At 35.2% G+C, this 25935-nt stretch overlaps 1 protein-coding gene across 5 annotated transcripts in view; it reads right to left on the reverse strand.

Moving 5' to 3' along the window:
• Positions 1–25935, reverse strand: part of PRP4K (pre-mRNA processing factor kinase PRP4K) — a 48626-nt gene that overhangs the window by 5892 nt on the left and 16799 nt on the right. For 3 of the 5 annotated variants that reach the window (XR_013486275.1, XR_002321921.2, XM_020973806.2), the window contains exons 3-14: positions 20302–20478; positions 18593–18748; positions 16738–16819; positions 14719–14929; positions 13568–13641; positions 11937–12027; positions 11124–11271; positions 9523–9660; positions 7286–7439; positions 3789–3903; positions 2981–3132; positions 1033–1119 (exon numbers count right to left, since the gene is read on the reverse strand). Coding sequence is in view for 2 of the 5 variants with exons in the window: in XM_020973806.2 (XP_020829465.1) it covers positions 1033–1119; positions 2981–3132; positions 3789–3903; positions 7286–7439; positions 9523–9660; positions 11124–11271; positions 11937–12027; positions 13568–13641; positions 14719–14929; positions 16738–16819; positions 18593–18748; positions 20302–20478 (1585 nt within the window). In the remaining 3 variants the exon portion in view is untranslated. Of the gene's footprint in view, positions 1–1032; positions 1120–2980; positions 3133–3169; positions 3694–3788; positions 3904–7285; positions 7440–9522; positions 9661–11123; positions 11272–11936; positions 12028–13567; positions 13642–14718; positions 14930–16737; positions 16820–18592; positions 18749–20301; positions 20479–25935 lie in introns of those variants that run through there. The other 2 variants (XR_002321922.2, XM_078153634.1) reach the window with 2 other exon arrangements.

Consider the following 25935-nt stretch of genomic DNA (forward strand, 5'->3'; position numbering starts at 1 on the left):
TAATTGCATCAAAATTACTGAAAAAATTCGGTACTGAAATGCAGACTATTTCATAGTCAAAATATATTTAAAAAAAACCCCTCTACTGTGTGTCCTTCAGCTTGCCCCTTTTTATTATTTACTCTTTTAAAAAGGCAATATGAAGAATTAAAACTACTTAAATGGTAAAGCTCAATTAAGCAGAGTTATATTCTAAATGTACAACAGTAAAAATTCTTTATCTTAAAAAAGTTTATTCTATAACCACTAGATTTGTATGGTACTTAAGGCCAGTTACCATGTCATTCATCTTTACATGTAACCTAAGCACCTGGTTCTATTGTCACTCAGTATATGTTTATTCAATTATTTCAAATATTAGAACACCAAAGGAATATTCTATAATGTCTACTGAACAGAAAGATGTAAAAAAAACCCCAGTAAATATTACTGAATGTTGAATCTATGCTTTCAAAAAGTAGTGATGCTGGGATAGCCAATCTAATATAAGTCCTCACTCTTAGCCTCAAACTGACTTAGAGTACACCTATGACATTAGCTATGTGATGGTGACCAAATCACTCAAACTCTTAAGCCTCAACTTTCTCATCTGTAAAATGAAGACAATATGCATAATTATCAATTTCATATGGCTGTTTGTTGTGAAACAAATAAACAATGTATGTCAAGTACTATATATAGCCTGTGGTTAAAAAGAAAATTATTCTAGAAAGCCATAGACAGCTCCCTAGTGTTTTAGCACTGTGTGTGTGTGTGTGTGTGTGTGTGTGTGTGTGTGTGTGTGTGTGTGTGTGTGTGAGAGAGAGAGAGAGAGAGAGAGAGAGAGAGACAGACAGAGAGAGAGAGAGAGAGAGAGAGAGAGAGAGACAGATGACTCACGTGGAATCAGGCCAAATGCAAATACAACTATCATATGTGACAGAAATGGAATTTTTTAGCTATTTTTAGTCATAATTCCTGGCATTGTTTCACATACAAGTAATATTATTTAGAAATGATTACTGCTTAGCATAGTACATTTAAAATACTTACCCTTTCTGTTACTTTATCTACTTCTATGTACATGAAGTTGAGATTTTGATCAAAGTGTTGATCTTTGAACACACCTTTTCTTATCATCTGAAACAAAAATTACATTTGGATTATTATGAGATGAAGACCTACTTTAACCTTTTACAAGTCACTGATTGCCATTACTTTACTTCTGAGCTCATTCACTTATCTGTAAAAGGAGCAGGGTTGGATTATCAGCTCTTCTTAAACTGCGAGTTTAAACCCACAGTTTAAGAAACATTGAAGGGGTCACAAGTGGAAAAAGTTTAAGAAGCCCTTGAATTAGATAATCCTAAGGTTCTAAGTTCTAAAATATTTAATATGACTTCTAAAAAATTAATTTTAAATGCTATATCTAAACCAAATGGACACAAAGAAATTCTATTAACTTGATGCATATTCTTAGTTTCCCCAAGATCAAGTTGGTTGCTATTTCTCTATTATCATCACCCATTTGTTTAAAGAAAATAAATTTTGTAATTTTCTAATTATAATATTATATTATCATAACATGTAATAAGATAACATATAATATTACATGTTAATATCATAATGTGTTGCTTAAGGCCAGTTACCATTCATTCATCTTTACATGTAACCTTAAGCACCTGGTTCTACTGTCACTCAGTACGTTTATTCAATTATTTCAAATATTAGAACACCATAGGAATATTCTATAATGTCTACTGACCAGAAAGATGTAAAAACCCAGTAAATCTCTGAATCTAAATTATTCTCCAACATCTCTCATGATATATGCCAAGTTCCACTGCAACAAATATCACCAATGCCACTTGCAGGACTAAAAATACAAGGTCCATTAAGAGGCCTATTTATTTCAAACAATCCTTGTTATAACAGAAAAATATAGTCTCTTAGAACTAGTTATAGCTCAGAAGATGGAGGAATGGGAAAGAGCCCTTTTAAAATCTTTTCCAATCAAGTTATCATTTTCATAATCAACAACTTCATCCTTATTCACAGAACCTTAGAAATAGAAGAAAATGTGAGTCCATCTAAGCTAAGTTCCACCTACACATGAATAGAAGGACTCCCTGCTGTAACACCACTGGCAACTAAATAGTTTTCATCCCGATGCTGCATGAAAACCTCTAGTGATAGCAAGTTGCAAGTCAGCCAATTCCAGTTTTGAAGTTTTTCCTTCTATCAAGACAAAATCTGCCTCTCAGCAACATCTTCCCATTCCTCCTTAACCAAAACTTTTTTGGTGTTACCTTTCAAAACTAAATTCCCATCTCTTGAATAAATTCATTTATGTTCTTTCTAGGCACATCCACCAATTCCTTCTTTTAGCCACCCTTCTTACGTTCTCACTGTATTATTAATACAAATCACCAAGTGACAATTTAAAGGAAAAGAGAGAGACAAACAGGAAACAAATTCTGAAGTATTTTACCATTAGCAGTAACCATACTGAGCTCCAAATACAATTGTTGCTACCCTTTCTCCCCACTGCCCAAATCATTCCAAACCCTGGCTCAAAGTCCTTTCACTTCTTACTACATGTGATTCCAGTTTATCACATGCTTTGCCAGTTCTTTTTTTCAGCTGAAATCCAGAGGAAGGGGACATATGTACCAATTGAAAAGTAGATAGATAAAAAATAGAGGTGTGGGGATAAATACAAATAAGCTGTTAACCATATATAGCTACTCTGGCATTAATAGCCATCTCATCCTTGCTCATTCTCCTACTGGATTAAAATTAGTACATAAAGATAACAACGGTAAAAGGGAGGAGGGGAAAGGGAGCAGCAGAAAAGAAATATGATTCGGTCTCTTAACTTGTCCAACCTAAATTTTGCTACAGCTACCGTAAGTCTTTCTTCACATATAAGCTAAAGTTATTATGACTGAGGACCATTTAAGAAAGTGGGGGAGAAGAAAGAATACATCTCACTTCTTACCTTATTTGGCATTTTTCCTTTGAGGTCCATCGCAAGTTTCAACATATGATTATTGGTTTTACCAGGAAATAATATTTTTCCAGTATAAAGTTCATATAGTGTACAGCCTACAGACCACATATCTATACCATAGTCATAGCTTTTTCCTATAACTGAAACAGAAAGAAATTTTAATAAAATTAAATTTAAAAATCAATGAGGTAGTGGTTATAATAATAGTAATAATAATAATGAAATACAACTCAATCATTCATATTAATCAAGGTTAGCCTGGGAAAATAAAGACATATAACTCCCAAAACTCATTTTAATAATTTGATTGAACTTCTCTCCCACCAAATCTTTTTAACAGAGAACCTAAAAACAAAAACAAAAAACAAAACAAAAAACAAAAACAAAAGAAAACAAAACCCAGCAAAAATGTTTTCACCTCCTTTTCCATTCCCACCTCTGGCAGAGGTGCTAATGAACAATAAAGTCAGAATACAGGCCAACAGGAGGGAGGAGAAAAAGTAAAGGTCCCAGATAATCCACAAATTTGATAATCAGACCTTGAATAATCAAGAGCAGTCTTCTAAAGTCGAGGATTTTCCACAATTGTTTTGCTACTCTTGCCCGACATGATCAAGACTCCTGTCACAACTACCATCATTCCAACTGAGGAGGTTGAACTTGCTACGGTTCCCTTCCTCATGAATGAGCTCGAGCAGCTGCTGAAGTACGATGGAAAACAGTACTTAGAAATTAAATATGCTGTTTCCACAGCATGTGATGGCCCCAGAGCAAAAGGACATTTGGAGAAACTTACTAATTTCAGGAGCCCGATAAAATCTACTGACGAGATAGGGTGTAATGTCATTATCTGCAACATGTGAGGCCGATCCAAAATCACAAAGTTTTAGAATAGTTTTTGATTCATTAACCTGCAAAACATTATCAAGAAATGTTGCTAGATCCATGGATAACTAAAACAAAACACGACACATGAGCACTGGAAAGTTAGGATGACACATTCACAGAACTTCATTTTAAACTAAGTTTCTACTTGGTGCTATTGAATAATCTAAAAAGAAACATTTATCGCTTGATTATATTTTATTAAGAGAGGTTTTTTCAATGATGTTATGCCGGGCAAAGTTATTTAATTCCATTTTTCTAAATACTGTAAAATACAAGAAAGAAGAAACCCAGACACTAAGGTCTTTAAATTTTCCCTGAATTAGTAGTTGCTATATATTAAATGGATAAGAAATTAATTATTGATGTAACTTCAATGAAAGTAAAGGCAGAATCATTATACCATGGCAAAATGTATTCTTCATCCAAAGGTGCTGGAATATTCAAATTTATAGAAATTACTTGGGAAAAGATGGAATAAATTTGAAAAACATCCTCCCCCCATATATTAGTCAAGAAAATAGAAAACATTTAAGAATATAAATATGAGTTTTATATTAGTCATTTGTTTTCTTCCCTTTTCAAATATTTCAACATACACAGTAACAGTGACATCTGCTGAGAAAGGCTGGAAGCTGCTCCCATGACTGCTGCCACTCATGAGTCAGAAGCATGATCAGGATTAACAAGTGAAGATAATTCACATTCCAGAGTCCCTTCCCCCCTTTAAAAAAGACACACACAAATTCTGAGTTGGGACTTGAACTCAGGCTACTTTCCCCACCCCAAAGACATACAAATATAATGCCCAATTATTCACCAGCATATAGGCAGTTGTTCAAGAAATGATGCCAGAGTAAACTCACTTAAGAGACTATCAGTTTGATTACTGGCAAAGTACAAATAACTCTTCTGAAACTGGAAGCCACTGAAAGCGAAAGAATATTTTTAAGCATCAGTTTTATTTGACTTCTAGGAGATATTATAATATGGCAATGTCAGTGGCTTAAAATGAATTTCTAAAGAGAATTTTCAAATCAATCTGTCATCAGTGAATTGCTTGGAATCACTAAGACTTCTTGAAATAAATGCATATGATGTTTATATTATATAATACCACATGGCATTTGACACCATTAAAGTCAAGATATATGCCATAGCTTCCCTTTCTGTATATATTAGTCATTCACCAAAATGACAAGCCTTTTGCTGAACTCACTGCCTTATTACAATCCTCATTCTTTAAGGCCTGATTTCTTTCTTGGGAGTAATAAAGGGAAAATAAACAAAGGGACCACCCCAAATGAAATCCATATTTGGTATTATCTCATATGAAAGCTTGAAAGGTAGAACTCATGCTTGTCTACCAAAACAGATGATCAGAAAGAACATTCTGCAAAACAGGACTGAAGTTGACTAAGCAAATCTCTTTAATCTAAAAAATGCCTAGTACTGTAGCACTTTATTTTACTTTTCATTGTTAAGATTCATAACAGTAAAAAGATTTTGTAGGAAAAAGGAAATCTTAAGTCACTTATACCTTTTCCCAAGTATCTAATATTTAAGAAAGAAGCTTTTCCTCTATTAAAATGATAGTTAATAATATTTGTATAGAATTATAGTTAACTATAAATGAGTTTACTTCATTACTTTGACCTAAGTAAGATGTAAGCACGTCTTTTGATTTCAATTCTAAATAAATATTAAGGTACCTACCAGTTTATTTTATCACAATCAAAACTGGTCACAAAACAATATGCTTTAAAATACTTCTTTCTTTAAGGATCATGAAAATAGAATGGTATAGTAAGGTACATATTTAAAGACAAAGTTGTAGGACATGGAATTTATACTGAGGACACAATGGCAAATTTTTAAACACAGTAGGTAAGACCTCTTCAAATTGTGGGAATTTGAAATTAGCACTAGAAATTAGGAAGCTACAAGCCCAGGCCCTTGAGGAACAGCATTCTTTGAAAAATAAATCTGTAGGGCAAGTAGTAATGTAAAGCCACTAAATCAATACTGATACTGAAATTAAAGAAAAAGAAAATCAGCAAGAGAAATCTTTACAGGCTAACAGATTTAACAGAGTTACAAGAGGTCATGCAGTCCAAACCCTGATTTTACAGATGAGGTTAATTAAAGCCTAGATAATTGAAATGACTTGCTCACAGGTCCAAAGGAACTGATCCCTTTCAAATGCAATGTTTAATTAAAAAAAAAAAGTTTACCAGCAACAGTAGAGCTGCTAAGCAATATTCCTGGGAAACACTAACTTGCTAACATAACAGAAAAATGGTTTCTAGGTTCCCCCCTTGCCCATCAGGTTATTTTGAATTGAATTAAGTAACAGAGCAACTATAGTGTGGGACAAAGCTCATGGATAAGAATTTTGATGTTATTTGTTCTATCTATGAGTCATGTCAGTTGACGATTATCTATTACCTTAGAAAACAAACAAAAAAACCCCCACAAAATGTAATTTGAGAAGCCAGACGTAGACAACAGCTATAATGTAGCCTAAGCAGAGGTAGTTAGGTGGTGCAGTGGATAGAATACTGAGTCTGGAGTCAAGATCTGAATTCAAACCCATCTTCAGAAACTTACTAGCTGTGACTCTGAGCAAATCACCTATCTGCTGTTTGCCTCAGTTTTCTGAACTGTAAAATGGGGAGAATAACCCACCTCCCAGGGTTGCTGTGAGAATCATGAGAATTTTCTAAAGGACTCAGCATGGCAATAGGCACATAGCAGGCACTATTTAAATGGTAGCTATTGTTACATATGCTTGAGGTCTGTGGCTAATTCCAGATACTTCATTACATCATTATGACTACTCTCTTCCACTCATAACCCCCTTTCACACATCTGCAGAAAGCCATCATGGCTGCTTTTAGAGATAAGCCTCTTTGCATTCAGCTACGATGATAGCCTCTGGATCTGTAATAATGAAGCTTTCCCAGTAAAACCTGCCAGGTGGATGGATGTATTATGACACAAGCACAGATTTTCTGAACTCATGATCACCCCCATGCCAAGATGAGGCATAATAAGTGCTACTTTAAATTAATAAACATGGAACAATGTCATGTTCTCTTATATCATTATTCAAATAGGATAAATTATCTGTACCAATCAAGATTTTACTTCTATTCTTTCATATAATGTACTTTTTGAGAATATTTGCATTGGTCAGGAAATATGATTTGCGTACAATCCAAATGCAGCCTACGATAAGTATTACTTTTCAGTATTTATATATACTTTTTTTCTTTCAAAAAGGGATTATTTTAGAGGCATAGTCTGTACTTTGCTCAATAAAATAAAGAATTATATGTTCGAGAGTAAGTTTTATTATGAAAACAGTAAATCCACTTTTATTGAAATATAAGTTATTACACTTACCAAGATATTGTCTGGCTTGATATCAGCATGTAGGATGTTGCACCTTTTAAGAAGTTTCAATGCCAAGAACAACTGCTGACTATAGGATCTTACAGCCTTAATATGGAGACCAACATCCTTTCCATACTTTTTCAATACCTCTCGTAAATTCATACTTTTTACAACAAAAGGGGAGAAAAAGCAGATTATAAAATGTGTGATATAAATATAAAATTAAAAGTACACATTTTTTAAAATTACAATGGCAATATCTGATTAAAAAGAAAGTACTTCTACTCAATGAATTTCATTCTATATTAGAAAAGAATTGAGTGATTAGTCCAATTAAAAGCTTGACTTTTGGGGATAACTGAACCATCTGTTTACAAAAATTTAGCTTTTGTCTATTCTGAAAAGTATTCATTGGCTTCCTCTCATATATGTTTACCAAATCCTTTCATAGTCAAAAATATTACCCAACATCACAAGGTGTTTTTTTCCTCCTTTTTTTTTCTTTTTTGGTGAGGCAATCAGAGTTAAGTGACTTGTCCAGGGTCACACAAAGTTTTTTTTTTTTAATCATTTCAGGTACAGGAGATTGCCTACATAAATATACTAAGTTCTAAGAGGGCAGGTTAAGATGGAGGAACATTTTGGCCAGAACATAGAAATAAGGCTGGAAAAGTGAACTCAAATCTGACTGAGGAAAGTGTTTGCATTTTATAATTAATTGCTGCTGAAAGGGGAGTGGCATGGTCAGACCTGGGTGAAACACAGATGATACTAGCAGCTTGTGGAGAAGGATGGACTGGAGAGGGGGACAGAAATTAGGCATACCCATTGGATTGCTGCTATATGAGGACAGGCACAAGCAGGCCTAAGCAAAGAGTCACGTGAGAAAATCATGTGGGACTAACAAATACTTGGTAACTGACAACACAGGAAAGGGAAGGATGAAGGGAGAATTCCAAAGCTAAGCAACTGAGAAAATGGTAATGTTGACAAAAGTACAAGTAACTCTGGGAAGAGGAGCAGGTTTAGATGATGATCTGGATTTGGTCTGACATTTAGATGGAAGTAGGCAAAACTTAGTGAGTAATACAGACTGAAGCAGAAAGATTAGGGCTCTACTTAAACGTATCTGGTAGGCATATGTACAGAGTGAAAACTAAAATTTTAACAGAAGAGATTGTCAAGGAAAGACTTAAGAGAACAAACGCCTGGGTAAAGATCCACTTTGGGGAGGGCAAGAGGATAACAGGGCAGGATCCTTTAAGAATCCTTGCCTGCTGAAAAGCGTAATAATAAATCTTTGCCACCTGGGAAAAAAAAAAGATAACAAACCAGGACAATGACAAGGTGCGAAAAGTAGGCAAACCACTGTGGTGTAAAATGAGAATAAGCCTTAGCAGCATTCAGGAGAAAGAATGGGCAGTATGAAAGGTGAAGACTGGCCCCTTTTCTGCAGCTCTAAGGCTTATTAACAAAGGGCTTTACCCCAGAGATAGGGAGACAGTGAAGAGCAGAAAGCAGGGTTTGAGGAGTGAGCAGTACTAGGCGATGGTGATAGGGTCAAGATGTTGTTATACTGTCATATGGTCTATATAGAGCACTGAGGCCACTTAAGAGTGCAATCACAGGAATTAATACCCATTTTATTGAAATGATTTTTTTGAAAAAAGGTGACAGTAGAATGGAGATACCACTATACCAGGAAGAAAATTACCCTGGCTCTATTGTGTGACTAGGGGCAAGTGACATTTGTTTTGAATTTCACCTCTCTTGAACATGACAGGTAGGGTATTTAGGGTATCCCAAAAGTCTTAGTAAAGTTTTAAACTAAAGCTTTTGAAACATCTTATATAAAGATCATCTACTAACAAGCAGAGAAAGTGGGAGTACCTCTAACATTAAATCATAGATCCTTTGAAAAAATGTATGAATTCCAGAACAAAATCACATTTTAAAGACCTGATTCAGAAGAAAACATTTTCCCAACCTTTTCCTAGCTCTTGTTCTTTCTGGTTTAAATATTTTCTAAAAGTTAGCTAAATATTTAGGTTTCAAAGGACCACCTAACCAGACTGTGGGCTCTTAATTAAGAAAAATTAAGAGCCGACCATAAATGTAAACTGCTTAGATTAAGAAAGGAAATTTCACTACTCTATTCAGTATACTAAAAAAACAAAACAAAAAGTCCTGCCCAATAAAAGATGCTATATGAATTTCTATTTAATTTACACATTCTGACATTTTACCTTAGAGGCTCAAATACAAGGCAGAGATGTTGTTTGTGGTAAAAGTGTCGGAAGAGCCTTAGACAATGAAATTTGTCATCAGGATCAGCATCATTAAGCTTTTTCAAAAATTCCAGTTCTTTTAAACCTGTTTTTTGCCTAAAAATAAAATATAAAATAATGTTTAATAGAACATATTTAGTGAACAAAAAAACTGTCCTGTTTTGGTTGTGTTATGTCTTACAGATGTTATTTTTATGTATTTGAAGAAATTACTAAGGGTATCAGACTTGACAGGAAAAACAATACATTGTAATTTTTTTAGAAGTTGGATTAAAAGATGAAAAGGCACAAAAAAACTTATTAGAAGAGAAAAATGTATTTCTGCCATCTTTTTGAAATCAGACTTCTTCTATAATAACAATTACGACCACTCATAACTGTCCTACTCAGCTCTGATCTGTCACTGAATATAAGCTTCTTAATGTCAATGAGAACACATAATTCACCTAACAACTTTGCTATTTTCATACACATTATATTATTATACATAGTAACAACAATATTTTGTCCTTAGAAAACATTCACCTGAAATGTCCACTCAAAATATTAGGGTAAGAAATTAGTTTTGCCTACGTTCTATCTCAATCAATTACAATTTTCTATCAAATTACCTATGTTTCCTTTACCTCATGTCTTTCCTGCTACCAGTTTTCTTTCTTTTCACTGTTGCTTATTTTCTTTGAAATGTTGTTTGTCCTATCTGTTAGTAGCTCAGCTTGTTATTTGCAGGTAATGTATTAAAAGAGAACAGCTAATTTAATCATTTGCAGTGTTGGTGGAAAGGCTATCTCTCTCTCTCTCTCTCTCTATATATATATAGATATAGATATATAGATATAGATATATAGATATAAATAAATATACAATGAGTCCTCCAAACGTGACCATATTAAACTGTCATGACTAACAGATAAAATCTTAGAATCAATCGATGCCTTTTCTCAACACTACTGATTCTTAGGAAAAGCAAAACAGGCAAAATACAGACAAAACCTACAAGTAATCATTATGTAATCAAGGTGGGTGTTTCTCCATTCAGGATATGATTAAAACACCAGGTCCAACTTTAGAATTCAGCAAGATTTATAATCTCTTACATTATATTATCATTATTTGTATCTTTTTTCTGCTCTAGCTTACCAGACTAACCTTTGAAATCACAAATTATGTCTAATACATCTGACATACCCCCAAGTGTCATACATACAGAAGTTTCTTAATAAATAAAATGAACCAATTCTTTGAGCCAGAAAAGGAAAGTGGTTCCATTAACTGTGTAGCCAAATCCTATACATTTAGTGGAATCTGTATCAAAAGTCAAAACTGACTAAATGGAGGATAAACAGTTTCAATCATGAGTATTTTTTTTTTGGCTAGGCAATGGGGTTAAGTGACTTGCCCAGGGTCACACAGCTAGTAAGTGTTATAACTGTCTAAGGTCAAATTTGAACTCAGGTCCTCCTGAATCCAGGGCCAGTGCTCTATCCATTGCATCCCCTAGCTGCCCCAATCATGGGTATTTTTGTCACATCATAATGTAAACTTATAAAATAACTTACATAAGCTCATTGTTCCTGATGATTTTTACTGCCACTTCCTGGTTTGCTCTTGCCATATCTCTGGCTCTTACTACATTACTGAAGACACCTTGGCCAGTGTAGCCATACACATTGTAACGTTTATCAAGGACTTCACCTATATTAACACCTAAAAGACAAATTGTTAAGACAGAATTGATCATAACAGAGTACTCATAAACAAATAAAATATAACATAAAAAAACACAATGCTGTCACTTAAAAATTGTGTCACATTTGCTATGCACTAGGTTTTGTGAAGAACAATAAGAACCAAAACTGTGCTGCCACTGGTCACACACTCATAAATGAAGTTAGAGGCTGCAGCCCACTTCAGCCCACTCCATGAAATGTTCTAGTAATTGTTGATGACTCTGAATATTAAGTAGTGAAGAAATGTGCTCACTGAAGTGGTTACATGGGTAGTCTTGATGGCAAACACTGCATGATTGGCATCCAAGTTCCGTGCACATTGCATTTCTTAGTTTCAGATCAAGACAAGCATGTGGACATAGCCTTCGTGGTAGATCTTATGGCTGAAAATATCTTTGGATAGATTTTAAATTTCATATTAACTGTTTAAATTCACTTCAATTTGTGACACACCTCTAAGCAGCTTAACTGAATACATAGTTTGGATTCAGGGAGCTGCTGGATACACCACTTTTTAAGTAATGGCACCGTGTTATTATTTTCATAGACTTAAAAAAATGTCTTTAGCATACAACAACATACATGCTTTTAAAAGTGGCAAAAACCTTACATACAACTCTAAAGTAAGAAATATACACTTACGATAATAGCCTTCTGCATCAGTCCAATTATCCCTGAGATTGGGATTCTCTTTGAAATCTTTTCCAATGCCAGCAGCTCGAAGACGAGCACTCTGAAAGAACAGATGACAATGAGCTGTCTAACTCATTTCTGAATAAGTAAAGGAGTCACTGAAGTCTTCCCAAATAACACCATTTTAGCATTTTCATTAAGAAAGCTCAGAATAAGATGGACTTTGATTTTTTACTATGTGACAATTTTCAAAGTAATGCTAAAATTAACTTGGCATTTGTGGTAGGTATGGAACGTGGATTAATACTGCAGATATTTAGAAGAATAATCTCCCCTAGCAAAAAACTACAGTTAAACTAAGGGACAATTTAAATATCTTCAAAAGCAATTAAGAGATGATGACAGTAAAGACAGATAACTATACTGTGTCATTGATAGACTTCTTGATAGACATACATGGCAAGTATATTAAAACCAAAAGCGACCTCAGTTATCTAATTAGCTTCTCTACACTGTTTTATTAAGACTCTTCAAATAAGGGAATGGGGGGGGGAAATCAATCGATCAATATTTATTAAACACCTACTATGTGCCAGGCATCTTACTGGATAAAATAGTACTGGTTAATGTAAATAAAGATTTGATATGAAAGATATTCTCTCTTGATTTCAAATTTCATACTCCAGAGTCAAGTACTTCTTGGGAGGCAATGTGGTAGAGTGGAAAGTACACTGTATTTTGGTGTCTCAAGACAAGGGTTCAAATCCTGGCCATGCCACTTGTGATCTCCACAGGAAAGTATGTCATTTTACCTCAAAGTACCTCAATTTCCTCATCTTTAAACAGAGCTAATGCTTATACTCCCTCCCTTAAAGAGAAACTGTGAGATTTAAATGGGATTAATGTATGGAAAGTACTTTGTAAATTATAGTATTACATATTATCCTTTGTTCCAACAATTCCTTTTTACACATGTTATGAGTCACACTGATTATATATGCCTTAGGGAAAAAGAAAAATAAAGATGACCTAGTTTTTTTACTCTTCATCCAGTCACCCAGCAATAGCCATCTAAATTAATAATAGGTGGGGGGCATTTGTTACCTGTATCATTTAACTTTTATTCAAACTACTTTCATAATATGTAGGTACTACTTTCAAAAAAAATTTTAAAGTGATGAATTATTTCAGCTATTTACTGTTTGGGGTCCCTGAACAGCATTGGGACATCTTGTGCCCTTCCATTTTGATTCCAAAAACTTGGTATTTTTCACATTTATCTTTACTTGCCACCAGATACTTCTGTAAGGTACTCTTCATTATAGTTCCTGGTTTTATAAGACAGTGAAACATTTTAGTGTTTAGCCTCTAATACTTGGATGAAGGACATGACAATCTAGAGGCAAAAACTGAACACTTTTTAAAATAAAGGTCCAAGCCAAATGTTGACCATGCTGCTTTACAAACCTCTACTACATTTTCAGATCCCAGACTTGTGCTTTTTAATATTATTACTATTACACTATTAATTTTCATTGGGTGATCAACCTATCACAACTTTTTCTTGCAGTCATATCAATCAATATGCAATAGTACTATCTGTATAAGCTGGAAAACAAACTAATTCTAAAATTACCTACATCAAAATATGCAGCAAACATATCATCTGATTCGGTGAACATGTCAGGAGCCAATAGCTTCTTCTGAGTTGAACCTTAATGGAAATTCATATCAATCATTTGGACTATCATGAACAGATAACAAAAGGAAAACACAGAACAATTCAACAGTAATTATCCTAAAGGCAATACAAAATGTATTCTAATAAAGGACTTCCACTATACAGCATTTCTGAAATCTTTTTAAACACTTATGAGAGTACATAATCTTTATTTAAGTGTTTTATAGATGTATTGCACAAAACCCTAATGAATAATGGTCATAATCCAGGTTTCCCCTACCAATTTCCCTTGAAAGTTCTCTATTTTCATCATTTTCTTGTTTAAAATAGTAAATATGCTGGATGCCAAATAAGCAACATTTTTAATAGAACAAGTTTCTTTCTTAAAATTACATTGAATAAGAAGTGACTAAAATGTCCATACCCTTTGACCCAGAGATTCCACTGCTAGATATATGCCCTAAGGAGGTTAAAGACAAAAAGAAAGTCCCATATATACCAAAATATCCATAGTAGAACTTTTTGTGGGAGCAAAGATATAGAAATAAAGGACATATCCAATGAATGGAGAAAGGAATAAAAAAATGTGGCACATGATTATTACTATGCTTAATATGAATATGATACATGAAGTAGAACCAGGAAAATTATGTATAACAACAATGTAAATGGAAAGAACAAATGCAATTGAATACTTTGTGGTTATAATTATCAAGTTTGGCCTCAAAGAAGGAATGAGAAACTGCACCTCGCTCTCTCTGCAGAGGTGAGGGACCTATTTGTGTAGAAGACATACTGTTAGACTTGGTTTATGTGTTGGTGAGTTCTGATTAATTTCTTTTTCTCTTTTTAAATTTCTGTTATGAGGGCGGGCTCACACTAGATAGTAGAGGGTGAAATAAAGGTGAATATAAATAAAACAAAAAGCTATCAATAACATTATTTTTTAAAAATGTTCACAGTAATGCAGTGTAACATTGTATTGAGCAAGAAATGTCAAAAGTTTTTTTCTGCATACCCATAAGCCCTAAAATTAATCTTTTCTCATGACTAAATTATGGTATTAATAATTCAATTATATGATTAAAAAATACCACTTTATTTACTTACCATTATTTTGTTCAACTGTCATAAGATTGTGTTTGGCTTTTACAGAAGCCTCAAATGTATCAACATTTTCCCTTTCATATTCTTTAACATCAGCAGCAACTCGTTCTAAAATGTCATCAGGGGAGGGTGAACGTGTTCGAGTACTACTCTGAGGGCTGCTTGGCTCAGATGGCATAGACATATTGCTGTCCTCAGCAAGGTATTTATACTTCTGCAATAGGAATTCAATGTGTTACTTTCAGTAAAATGTATGCTTGCTTTTGAACATATTAAGCTTTATTTCTTACAACTCCAAACCTAGAAAATTAGTTAAGCCAGTAAGTCTTACATGAAGTTAGAAAAGTCTCTGCTACTATTTATAGAGCTATGACTATGGCTAATGCAGACAAAAGATACCAGTTATCACAAACACTGTACCAGGTATTATACTAGTAAACCAAGTTTCTCCCATGATTGTGGTTCCTGCCTATACAGACACATACCAGACTACTGGTTGTATGCACTGTGCTATCACTCTTTCTTCCTTTGCCAATGTGTGCCTCTAATTCTTCTACCGCAAATTCCCAGCACTACTCTCCCACCCCAACTTTAAATCAATAGCCTGATCCTAGCCTGGGTCAGGTGTGGGTGGACCCTGTGATAGTTGAATTGCTATTACTGCTCTGATCTTTCCTCTTTCAATTCCATTTTTTTACTTTCATGTATGTCTTTTCAAAAAGCTCACCCTTCATCCACATGCCCTCTGTCATGTCTGCTAGACACTACACACAAGCAGGCCTTAAGAAAAGGCATTTCCACATTTTATAAAGGACATTCCAGAAGCCAGTATCAACAGGGATTCTCTAGAAGGCATGGCATTCTTTTGAGGATTACCATTTCATACCACCTATGATTAGAAATTAATTTCAATATAGCACTTGGCAAATTGTGACTAATGAAGGCATCAAACCCTTACTGGTCACAGCATAATTGTGAAATACAGAGACATACAATTTTCTCAGTAATATAAGGAATTATAATGCTTTACTGGTATAGCTTATATTCTAAAAGACTGGCTCTCTCAAAAAGGAAGAACAATTGCATACGAACACTGGTATTTAAATGTGACTTTTAAAACTTGCTCAGTTTTCTTTTTTAATTCAAATAAGTAAGTTTTGTTAACTGTTATTATGAAAACACCTACCAATTTCATTGTTATTTTCTTCTCTACTTTCGGCTGTACTCAGGTATGTACAAAGGTACATGCTAGAGATTAAGTGTGGCCTATATTTGGACCAAAGTCTTAAGAGTTCTTGAGATATTCCACTTTAAGACAGCAAAGGTTATAAGACTACTAAAACTTTTCTAAAAAAAATTTTTTTGGGGGGTGAGGCAATTGGGGTTAAGTGACTTGCCCAGGGTCACACAGCTAGTAAGTGTCAAGTGGCTGAGGTACAGTTTGAACTCAGATCCTCCTGATTCCAAGGCCGGAGCTCTATCCACTGCACCACCTAGCTGCCCCCTAAAATATTTCTTAATGTAACTAAACTGCAAACCTTTCATAACTTTCTCATTGTAGCAGGCAGGCATTTTGTTTGTTAAATTACCAGTTTCGAGCAATTTGCATATTATTTTTTTCTGTGAGCCTTTTTTTGGGCAATTTAAAATAAAACTGTAATACCTCCAGCTTGTGATTTAGTAGGGAGAACCAGTTTAAGTAACTCACTGGGGAGCAGATGGCTTGGATTAGAATTGTATAAATCTGAAGGAAAAAAAATCATAGAAGGACCTAATGAAAACAATACAACTCTAACATAATTTAAAATGTCAGTTTCTCCACTCAAAGCCCCGACTGTACATTGCTACTACATTAGTGCTTTGTCAAAATAAAGATTTTCAGTTTCTTAGGGTAGTGATAATTTTAAATATGTAGAGGCTTATATTTAAAAGATACTAGGCACTTTAAAAATGTTTATTTACTTGAATTTTTGAAATTACCTGGGCTTCTTCATATATACCATTTCATTCATAAGCACATACCTGAACAATTGCCTGCCTTTGGATTCTTCTCTGCTCTATTAGGGCTTCTTCATCTTCTTCTTCAACATCAAAGTCTTCTAGGCTGAAAGAATAAATTTTATAATTTTGTTTCTTATTAACTATTTTTAAAGTGTGGCCTTCACAAATCTTGGAAAAATTATCAAAACATTGTATTTCTTTTGGGGGGGTGGGGGCGCAGATAGAGAAAGAAGAGATCTATAACACAGACACATAATCTGGAGAAATTTTTCCAAGGTGGCATCCTACCTGAGCTTTGAAAGAAACCAAATATTCTAAGATATGGAGGTTTAGAAGGGAGTACGTGGGAAAGAACCAAGGCAAGAGCCCTGGCTTTGCACAGGTGGGAGAGGAAATTATATGCAAGTGTGACCAGTCTAGCTTTGGTATTGAGTAAAAAATAAGTCTGGAAAGATCAGCTGGAGACAAATTGTGGAAGGCTTTAAATGCCAATGATAAGGAGTTTATATTTTGTCCCACAGGCAAGAGGAAGCCACAGAGTATTTCTTAGCAGAGAAGTGACAAGGTCAGACCTATGTCTTCAGACTTGTGAATGACAGACTGTAATGGAGAGAGACTAGAAACAAACAGGCCACTCAGGAAACTATTTCAATAGTCCAAGAGAGAGAGGCAATCAGGACCTAGACTAGGGTAGAAGATATGAGTAGAAAAGAGTGGAAAATCCTAAGAGATATTATGGCCAACTCCTCTTCAAAGGAAGCAAAGGATGAACAACTGGGAGATGACATAGGGATGAGATGTAGAGAAGAGGAAGCTCATGACTCTGAGGCCTTCTCTCTAGCCTTCTCTCATTATATCAGAATGACTCTATAGAAAAAAATGCCCCATAGACTAATAATTAGGGAAATGCAAATTAAAGCAAAGAGGTTTCACCTTACACCAACCACACTGACAAATTGGGGGGGAGGGAGGAGGGAAAATAGGCAAATTAATGCACTGCTGTTGGAGAGTGAACTGATCCAGCCATTCTAGAAAGCAATTTGGAACTACACCCCCCAAAGTTACTAAATTGTGCATACCTTAGTGATACCACTAAGAATACAAATATACATGCACATATCTGCAACAGCAGCAAAGAATAGAAACTAAGTGGGTGACCATCAATTGGGAACCAGCTGAACAAATTATGGTATATGAATGTAATAGAATACAAAAAATGTATCACAAAAAATGATCAGATTTTTTTTCATATAAACCAGAGAAAATTTGTATAAAACTGATAAAAGTTAAATGAGAAGAACCAGTAGAACTTATACAATAACAATGTTTTTAAAAGACAAACATGGAAAGACTTAAGAACTCTAATTGATGCAATGACCATCCTCCAGACCACAGAGGACTAATGATGAAGAATGCTACCCACCACCTGATAGAGGACTCAGGCTGCAGAATGAGATGTGTATTTTTGGGACATGATCAGTACAGGAATTTTGTCCACAATGTGTGTTACAAGGGTTTTGGTTTTCTTCACAATGACAGGGGTGGGGTGGGGGTGGGGAGGGTGGTAGGTGAAGAGAAACCTTTTTTTGGTTAACTAAGAAAAAAAAATTAAAGGAAAACCCCTTACCCTCACCATCACACTGACATTAACAAAGGGAAATAAAAAAGGTTATGCTTATTAAATACTTTAAAGGCTAATTTTTGTTGAGCCAAAAAAACAAAGACCAAAACCCACCAAAAAAAAAAAAACAACCCATAGAACATGGTCATGACATGTTCAGCTAGCAAAAATGATTGCTAAGAAACTGGTGTACCAAGTAATATTTCCTTTAAACTCTGATAAAAATAGATAATTCCAGAAGAGTTCCATCCTTACTTATCATCAGATGATGACTCCTGTTCAACTTTCATTCCTTCAGAAAGGCTTCCTTTAAATTTATCTTCCTTTACTTTGCTTCTGCTTCTGCGCCTACGACCACCCCTCGATCGAGACCTCCGTCGAAGTCGAGATCTACTCCGCCTACCTCTATCTCTGTTGAGGAAAAAATAATTGAAGAAAATATAGGCAACTTATTCATTTGAAAATAAGTACAATGTGGCACTTTATGATTCTGTTCTCTAATTGTTTCACGTGTGTCTCAACTTCACAGTAAACTCTTTGTGCCCAACATTGTTCTAGTACACCGAAATTGTGTAACACTATAGCTACTTAACAAATACTGGCTAATTCATCATTGACTCATTAATGACTAAAGATCTTGCAGATCCTGTAAGTAACATCATTACCACAGTATCGTAAATGCTAGTGATATTAAGAACTAAGCCTTAAATACTGCTTTAAAAGTTCATAAGTTTCTTTATATATATATATCTATATCTATATATAGATATATCTATCTATCTATCTATAGATAGATAGATAGATAGATAGATATCTCATCTCATTTGAACCTCAGCTATATAAGCAAGGCTATAGCCCCTCTGAGAGATGAGGAAACTAAGACTTAAAGCAGTAAAATGATTTGATGACAGTGAGACAGACACACTGCCACAAGGCAGAGTGACTATGAAGAATGACTAACTCAATGACATAAAAGTTTTCATTTCTGAATAAACCCCTAAAATATAGTGAAGGGGAAAAAATGCTTAAGTTTTTAATCAATCACGCTTTACTGCACAACTGAGTGATGCATTAATTTTATTTTTTTCAAAATTGAGTCTCCCGGGGGCAAGTAGGTAGCGCAGCGGATAGAGCACTGGCCCTGGATTCAGAAGGACCTGTGTTCAGATCTGGCCTCAGAAACATAACACTTACTAGCTGTGTGACCCTGGGCAAGTCACTTAACCCCACTGCCTAACAAAACAACAACAACAAAAATTGGGTCTCCCTAGCTTGCCCACAAAAGTTCAGGCATTATTTGTGAGTCTGATTCCATTAATGATGGGTACAGGGGCTTTGACCTGCTCTGCTTTGACCCTCCTTAGGCAACCTGGTGGCTCCCTGCTCCTGGGAACTCACCATATTAATAGTCAATATTTATAAAGTACTTTACAAACATCTTGTTTTATTCTCACAACAATCCTGGGAAGTAGATGCTATTATTATCTCTATTTTGCAAAAGAAAAAAACTGAGGCAGAAGGAGGTTAAGTGACTTGCCCAGGGTCACACAGGTGAGTAAGTGTATGAAGCCAAATTTGGACTGAGGTTTTCCTGACTCCAGATGTACCATTCTATCCACAGGGCAACCTAGCTGCCTATATTAATACCAAACAGTGCACACCCAATCTGCATAGCTACTGCAACTCAGTACTCCCAAGGTCAAGAGATCCATCATCCTCAGCCTACCTAGTACCTGGGATTACAGATTTGTGCTATCATACCTAGGAACTCTGACAGAATTTTTTAAATTAAATTAACACAGAACAAAGAATACTCATGAAAAGAATGATAGTAACTGTTACAATCTTTCAATAGGAAACATTCCACAAAGATTACATTAAGTAAAAATTTATCCATTCCTGTAACATATGGTTAGCATGCTACCATTTCCAGAGAAAGAAATTATTCTGAACTGAATTTTTACCTTCTTCTTGGAGACCTGCTTCTCCTCCTTGGAGTTCTGCTTCGCCTGAGTGGTGAACGAGATCTCCTACGGATAGGAGACCTACTTGATCTTCTTCTAGTTGGAGACCATCTACTAATAGGACTGACATCTTTTGATCTCTCTCGTCTGCTAAGAATATCATCTCTAGGACGTGTTCTTGGAAGGACAAAAAAAGAAAAGTTGGCAGAAAAAGAAATTAAACTCCTTCTATTATCTAAAATACTGGGAAAAGACCAAGAAAAAAAAATTTAAGCATTTTAAAAAAAGCCCACAAAATTCACATACACACATCTGCCTAATGATATAAAGGGAATATTGAAAAAGCACCTCAAATTTCCATAGGTAATATTTACACACACACACACACGTACGTTATGGTCTACTTGCAGAAGCTAAACACCCCTCTGCTCTGGCTTCACAGCTAAACAAACATTTTTAAATTTTATTTTTAAAAGGTTACTTTATAGCAGACTTGTTAAGCAGGATGGGGGGGGGGAGCAATTCCCAAGTAAGAACCAGATTCTCTCCTCCTTTTATGTTTATAACTATCTTGTATCTTTGGCATCCCTGGAGCCTAGCATAGTGCACTGGCACATAGTAGGTGCTTAATAAATAAATGCTTTTGAATAGAGTTATTATTCAAAACCAAGATCTAATCATTTCTGGTTTTGATTTTTGTGCTTATTACTAGTAATAAACACATGTGTACCACTAGTAGAACTTTAAAGGATGTATTCAAATTGACTAGGATTTTAAATAAAATTCTCACAAGATTACAACCATTATTCAGGAAATAAAAAGAAAACAGAAAATAATTCACTATAACCAAGATGGATTCATACCAGAGATTCACAGATGATTCAACATTAGGAAAATAATTAATATTCACTGATATTTAAAGACATAAATATTCTTTATTTGCAAATGACATGATGGTATACTTAGAAAATCAGCAAATAAACTAATTTTATTATAAACAATTAAAATAAAATAACTTGAGGTAGCCAAATGAAAAACATCTGCAAAAATCACCAGTACTTCTGTATAGTACTAATAAAACCTAGAAATGAGAAACTTCACTTAAAAAAGCAATTATAAAACATGGAAGATGCAAAGTTTACATAAAATACAACAACAACAACAACAAACAACCCACTTTATAGAAGTTCAGGAAGACAAGTAATTTGAGAGAGATTGACTCATTAGAATTGGGCCATGCTAGCATAGTAAAAATGAACTAGTTATCTAAATTGTCTTGTAGCTTTAGTGTATTCATATACCAAAGGGATACTTCTGAGAACTAATGAACAAATGAGCTAGAATCGCAAAGGAAATAATAGAGAAAATTATAAAGCAGTAACCTAAAATTTAATGTACCCCAAAACATGAATTATTGAGGGAACTATTCCCATTCTGACAATAACTGGCAGAAAAAAATTAGATAGCAATTTGGTAGAAATTAGGTGTAGCCCAACACTTATACTGTTAACACAGTATGATCAATACGAATATTCAATATAAACACAAAAAGTAACACCTAAAATTTCGAAGAGAACAGTTTAGGAACCTTACACAACTACAGCAAAGTAGAGAACTCCCAACAAAGGATGGAAGAGATTCCAAGAAAAAAGATAACTGTAAAATGTAAAAAGTTTTTGCATAAATAAGATCAAGGAAGGTAAAATTAGAAGTGAAACTGTAGAATAAAAAATTCTTTGCACCAAACATCAACATTCAAGTCTCCAAAACAAAAAGCACCAAGAACTATTCCCTAATACATAACTGGCCAAAGAATATGATCAGTTCTCCAAAGAATTGTAAACTGTAGCCCACCAAAGAGGTCAAAGTCAAAGACAGAAAGGTCTACCCACATTCACAACAGCATTTTGTGTGGTAGCAAAGAAATGTAAACAAAGTAAATACCTACTGACTCGGGAAAATGGCTAAACAAAATGTGGTACATTGATGGAATGGAATATTATTAACAACAAATGTTAAGAAGAAATGGTGAATATGAAAAATTCAGAGAAATGTTTGTACAAAACAATGAAGAATGAAATAAGTAGACAGGAGAATATAATATACATAATGACTACAAGTAACCAAAAAGTTCACAAAAAATCATTCCCACAGAACAGGTAATGAAACATATCTTCGCCCTTGTGGTAAAGACAGGGGAAATATTGCAAACATTAGATACATTGTCAAATGTGGTTACTGTTTAAGATGTTTTTGTTTAAAATGGTTTTTCTTTGACACAAATAGAGTATTCAGTCTAGAGAAGCAAGAATGGAAATGATTATTAAAGACAAATTGCATCAATTATATATTTTCTTTTTAAATGGGGGGTAAAAAGGAAGGGAAAGTTTCAAAAAAGTTCCCAGTCATTTTAGCAAATGAAGTCTGCTTATATAATGAAATCAATACTAGCCCCTCAATATAAAACTTTTTTTTTAATAACAAAGATTTAGAATACAGCCTACCTTATAATACTTTAAGTGGAGCTCATCCTTACTTAGGTAGCAGTCCCTATCTAAGGTCAAAGCTTAGGCAAGTAGGTCCTGCCTGACACCCTAGCTCTGCTGCAGATACTTCAAAACCTGGGCCTTTGGGTAACAGGAAGACATTACCTAAAAATCAGTCAATAATTAAGTGCCTTCTATATGCCAGGCTTTGTGCTAATAGCTGGGGATATAAAAAAGGTAAAAGATAGTCCCTGGCCTCAAGGAACTCAAGAGTCCAATGGAAAAGAGAGCATACAAAAACAAAACAAAAAATCAACCCCAGGTAAAACAAAAATTGGAGATGATAGAGGGAAGGCACTAACATTAACAGGGATCAAGAAAGGCTTCCCAGAGAAATTGGGATTTTAGCTGATACCTGAAGGCAGGGAAGCCAAGGGACATAGGTAAGGAGGAACAGTATTCCAGCCATAGGAAGTAGTCAGTGAAATCTCCACTCTGGAGATGGAACTGTCTTGTGCTAGGAGCAAGAGCCAAGGAGGCTAGTGTCACTGGATCACAGAGAAAAAAGTGCAAGAAGACCAAAGGGGTAGGAGGGTACCAGGCTGGAGAGCTCTAAATGTCAAAAAGTCTATTTTTGATCCTGGAGGTCAAAATGATGATCCATAGGAGTTTACTGAAGAAAGGTCATAAAGGAATGGAGCAGTAGAAGGTGGAAGGTTCTCAATGAAACTCTGTTGAGTATAGATTGCAAATTTTTTATTCTTGCATTTTACAAAACAACTTATGGTGAGCTAGTTAACTAGTTGAAGCTGTAAATAATTGCAAAGGAGGAGCTAAGACATTCTTTAAAACTACAAAGTTAAGAAAGAGGAATGTTCTACTCATAATATTCATACAAGAAAGGAACAGTGTTTCACATGATCAAATACACTTCTACAATTTTAAAAACTTGGGGCAGCTAGGTACCGAAGTGGATAGAGTACTGGCCCTGGAGTCAGGAGGACCTGAGTTCAAATCTGGCCTCACATACTTGACACTTACTAGCTGTGTGACCCTGAGCAAGTCACTCAATACCACTGCCTTATAAAAACAAAACAAAACAAAATTTTAAAAACTTATCTTTAAAGAGAATTGTCTTGAATTCTTGACTGTCTTGATCTCTAGAATCTCTCAATGCTTCTTGGTTCTCCCAGTGTATCATTCCTGCTCTGACCTCCCTTCCCTGACTTAACAGTCTTGGCCAACAACTGTATACTATCAATTGTCCCTGAATGCCTTGTCTTCTTGTTCTATTGCCAGCCACAGCTTTTCAAATTCCAATCCTGGATAACCCCTACCACCTAACTTCTTTGTTCCCATTCTTGTGCTGCTGAACACTGCTGAGGAAAGTAATACAGCCAGGATCAATACATTCACTGAAAATTTATGCATCTAATTTCAATGTATGCTATTTAATCTCATGGGCCTCCACACTGCACAGAAATCCTTTTATTCTTCCCTGTACCTTATTATCAAGGGCAGCTAGGCAGTTCAGTGGATAGAGTACCAGACTTGGAGTCAGGAAGACTCATCTTTATGAATTCAAATCCGGCCTCAAGACATTTACTAGCTATGTGACCCTGGGTAAGTCACTTAACACTGTTTGCCTCAGTTTCCTAATCTGTAAAATGATCTGGAGATGGAAATGGCAAATCACTCCAATATCTTTGCCAAGAAAACTCTAAATAGGATCACAGAGTTGGACTCAACCGAAAAACAACAAACACCTTATCACCTTCTTCATAACAGCTCTTTCAAGCATTCTTTCCATACATCCTATATCTGTTCTTATTCAGCAGAGGCCCTCACCTCCTACTTTTAGTTAGAGGGACCATTCTCTTTTCCCATTTGATACTTCAAAACCCTTCATTATCTCCCATTCCCTACTCCTTTGTTAAGTCTCTGATTAAGAGCTGGGCCTCCTGATGAGGATGAAAGAAGAGTGTAAATGGTGGCTTGAAGCTTAACATCAAAAAACTAAGATCTTGGCAACTGGTCCCATCACTTCCTGGCAAACAGAGGAAGAAATGGAAGCAATCAGATTTTATATTCTTGGGCTCAAAGATCAATGCAGACAGTAACTGCAGCCAGAAAATTAAAAGACACTTGCTCCTCGGAAGGAAAGCTATGGCAAATCTGGACAGCAAACTAAAAAGCAGAGACATCACCTTGCTGACAAAGATCCACATAGTCAAAACTGGTGGGTTTTTTTTTTTTTAGTGAGGCAAGTGGGGTTAAGTGACTTGCCCAAAATCACACAGCTAGGAAGGATTATGTGTCTGAGGCCAGATTTGAACTCAGGTTCTCCTGACTCCAGGGCCAGTGCTCTACCCACTGTGCCACCTAGCTGCCCCCAAACTGGTTTTTACAGTAGGAATGCATGGCTGTGAGAGGTGGACTATAAGGAAAGCTGAGCACCACCGAATCAATGCTTTCAAATTATGATGCTAGAAAAGACTTTTAGAGTCCCTTGGACAGCAAGGAGGTCAAATCAATCAATACATAAAGAAATTAATTCAGGCTACTTACTGGAAGGTCAAATACTGAAGCTGAAGCTTAAATACTTTGACCACATAATGAGAAAACAGGATTCACTGGAAAAGACCCTGATGGGGAAAATAGAAGGCAAAAGGAAAAGGGGATGGCGGAGGATGAGATGGATACGACAGTATCATGGAAACAATAAACATGAACTTGGACAGACCGTAAGAGATAGTGGAGGACAGCCAGAAGGGCCTGGCATATATGGTCCAAGAATGGCATACTATAACTGACTAAACATGAAGAATAGTATACTATATGGTATAAAGAATGGTACACTATAACTGACTGAACAATTCCTTACCATGGCTGACCCCACCCCTCATTTTCCTAAATCCATCCCCTTAGTTTCCTGTGGTAACTTGCTCCTCTAATCATTCTATTTCTCTTCTTTAATTTCTCCTCATCCACTAGTTTTTCCACTACAGGTCCAGTTTCCCCCCATTCTTTAAGAAATATAAAACCCCAAAAAACAAAACAACCTCATAGCTCTACCATTCCCTTAAAGTTATCATTTTAAAAACTATCTTCTCCCTTTTATAGCAAAATTCCTAACAATTAATAAACA

This window comes from Phascolarctos cinereus, unplaced genomic scaffold (genome assembly GCF_003287225.1).
Source record: "Phascolarctos cinereus isolate Bilbo 61053 unplaced genomic scaffold, phaCin_HiC Scaffold_4;HRSCAF=312, whole genome shotgun sequence".
NCBI lineage: Eukaryota > Metazoa > Chordata > Mammalia > Diprotodontia > Phascolarctidae > Phascolarctos > Phascolarctos cinereus.